Consider the following 669-nt stretch of genomic DNA (forward strand, 5'->3'; position numbering starts at 1 on the left):
AAGTTAACTTGTAAATTTGATTTTTTAAAATAATATCTGGCACTAATATATATCATTTTTGCATTTCAGCATTCTTTGTTACAGTCCAGGTCTTTTACACCTTCTGCTTCACGTTGTCACTGCTTGGCGCTGGCCTCACGGGTGTTCTCATCCTCTGTCCTGGTGAAGATTTTGAGAAATATGTCTTGAAGCTAGCCTACATTGATCTCTTCATCTCATGTAAGTCTCCAGCTCCAGATGGATGTGAAAATTTTGCACTTTAGAAAGCCATGCCAATCTTCTCTGGGTCATAGGAGACTCCTCACTCCTTGTTCTCCACAAGTTTCTCATTAATTGTTGCTGTTATGGGGATTGTATGTTTGTATTCTTAATGATTGTTTATACTGGTCTTCATTTGTATATTATTAGTCCTACTTTCAGTTCATGTGCCATGTAATTGTTATTCATTTACAAAGGAATAACCCTAACATAGATTGCTAATCATTATTCATCATCACAGGGTTCTTTGGCTTTATTGCTGTGATAATCTTTGGAGCTATGGGTGACAACCGTGATTGGATGCCCCATTGGGACCACAATCATCTCTCTTGGTCCTTTGGTCTCGGTGAGTATAGTTTCCAACTTTTGCAATTACTTTTTGCAAATAAGTATTTGGATCACTGGATATAA

The 669-nt window shown here is 37.4% G+C and overlaps 1 protein-coding gene across 1 annotated transcript in view; it reads left to right on the top strand.

The window, feature by feature from the left end:
* LOC119594605 overlaps positions 1-669 on the top strand; it is a gene marked incomplete at its 3' end in the record, with an annotated part of 2,306 nt that overhangs the window by 1,470 nt on the left and 167 nt on the right. The window contains 2 exon segments of the mRNA XM_037943656.1: positions 70-219; positions 500-604. Coding sequence (XP_037799584.1) covers positions 70-219; positions 500-604 — 255 coding nt within the window.

Source organism: Penaeus monodon, chromosome 34, assembly GCF_015228065.2.
Source record: "Penaeus monodon isolate SGIC_2016 chromosome 34, NSTDA_Pmon_1, whole genome shotgun sequence".
NCBI classification, from domain to species: domain Eukaryota; kingdom Metazoa; phylum Arthropoda; class Malacostraca; order Decapoda; family Penaeidae; genus Penaeus; species Penaeus monodon.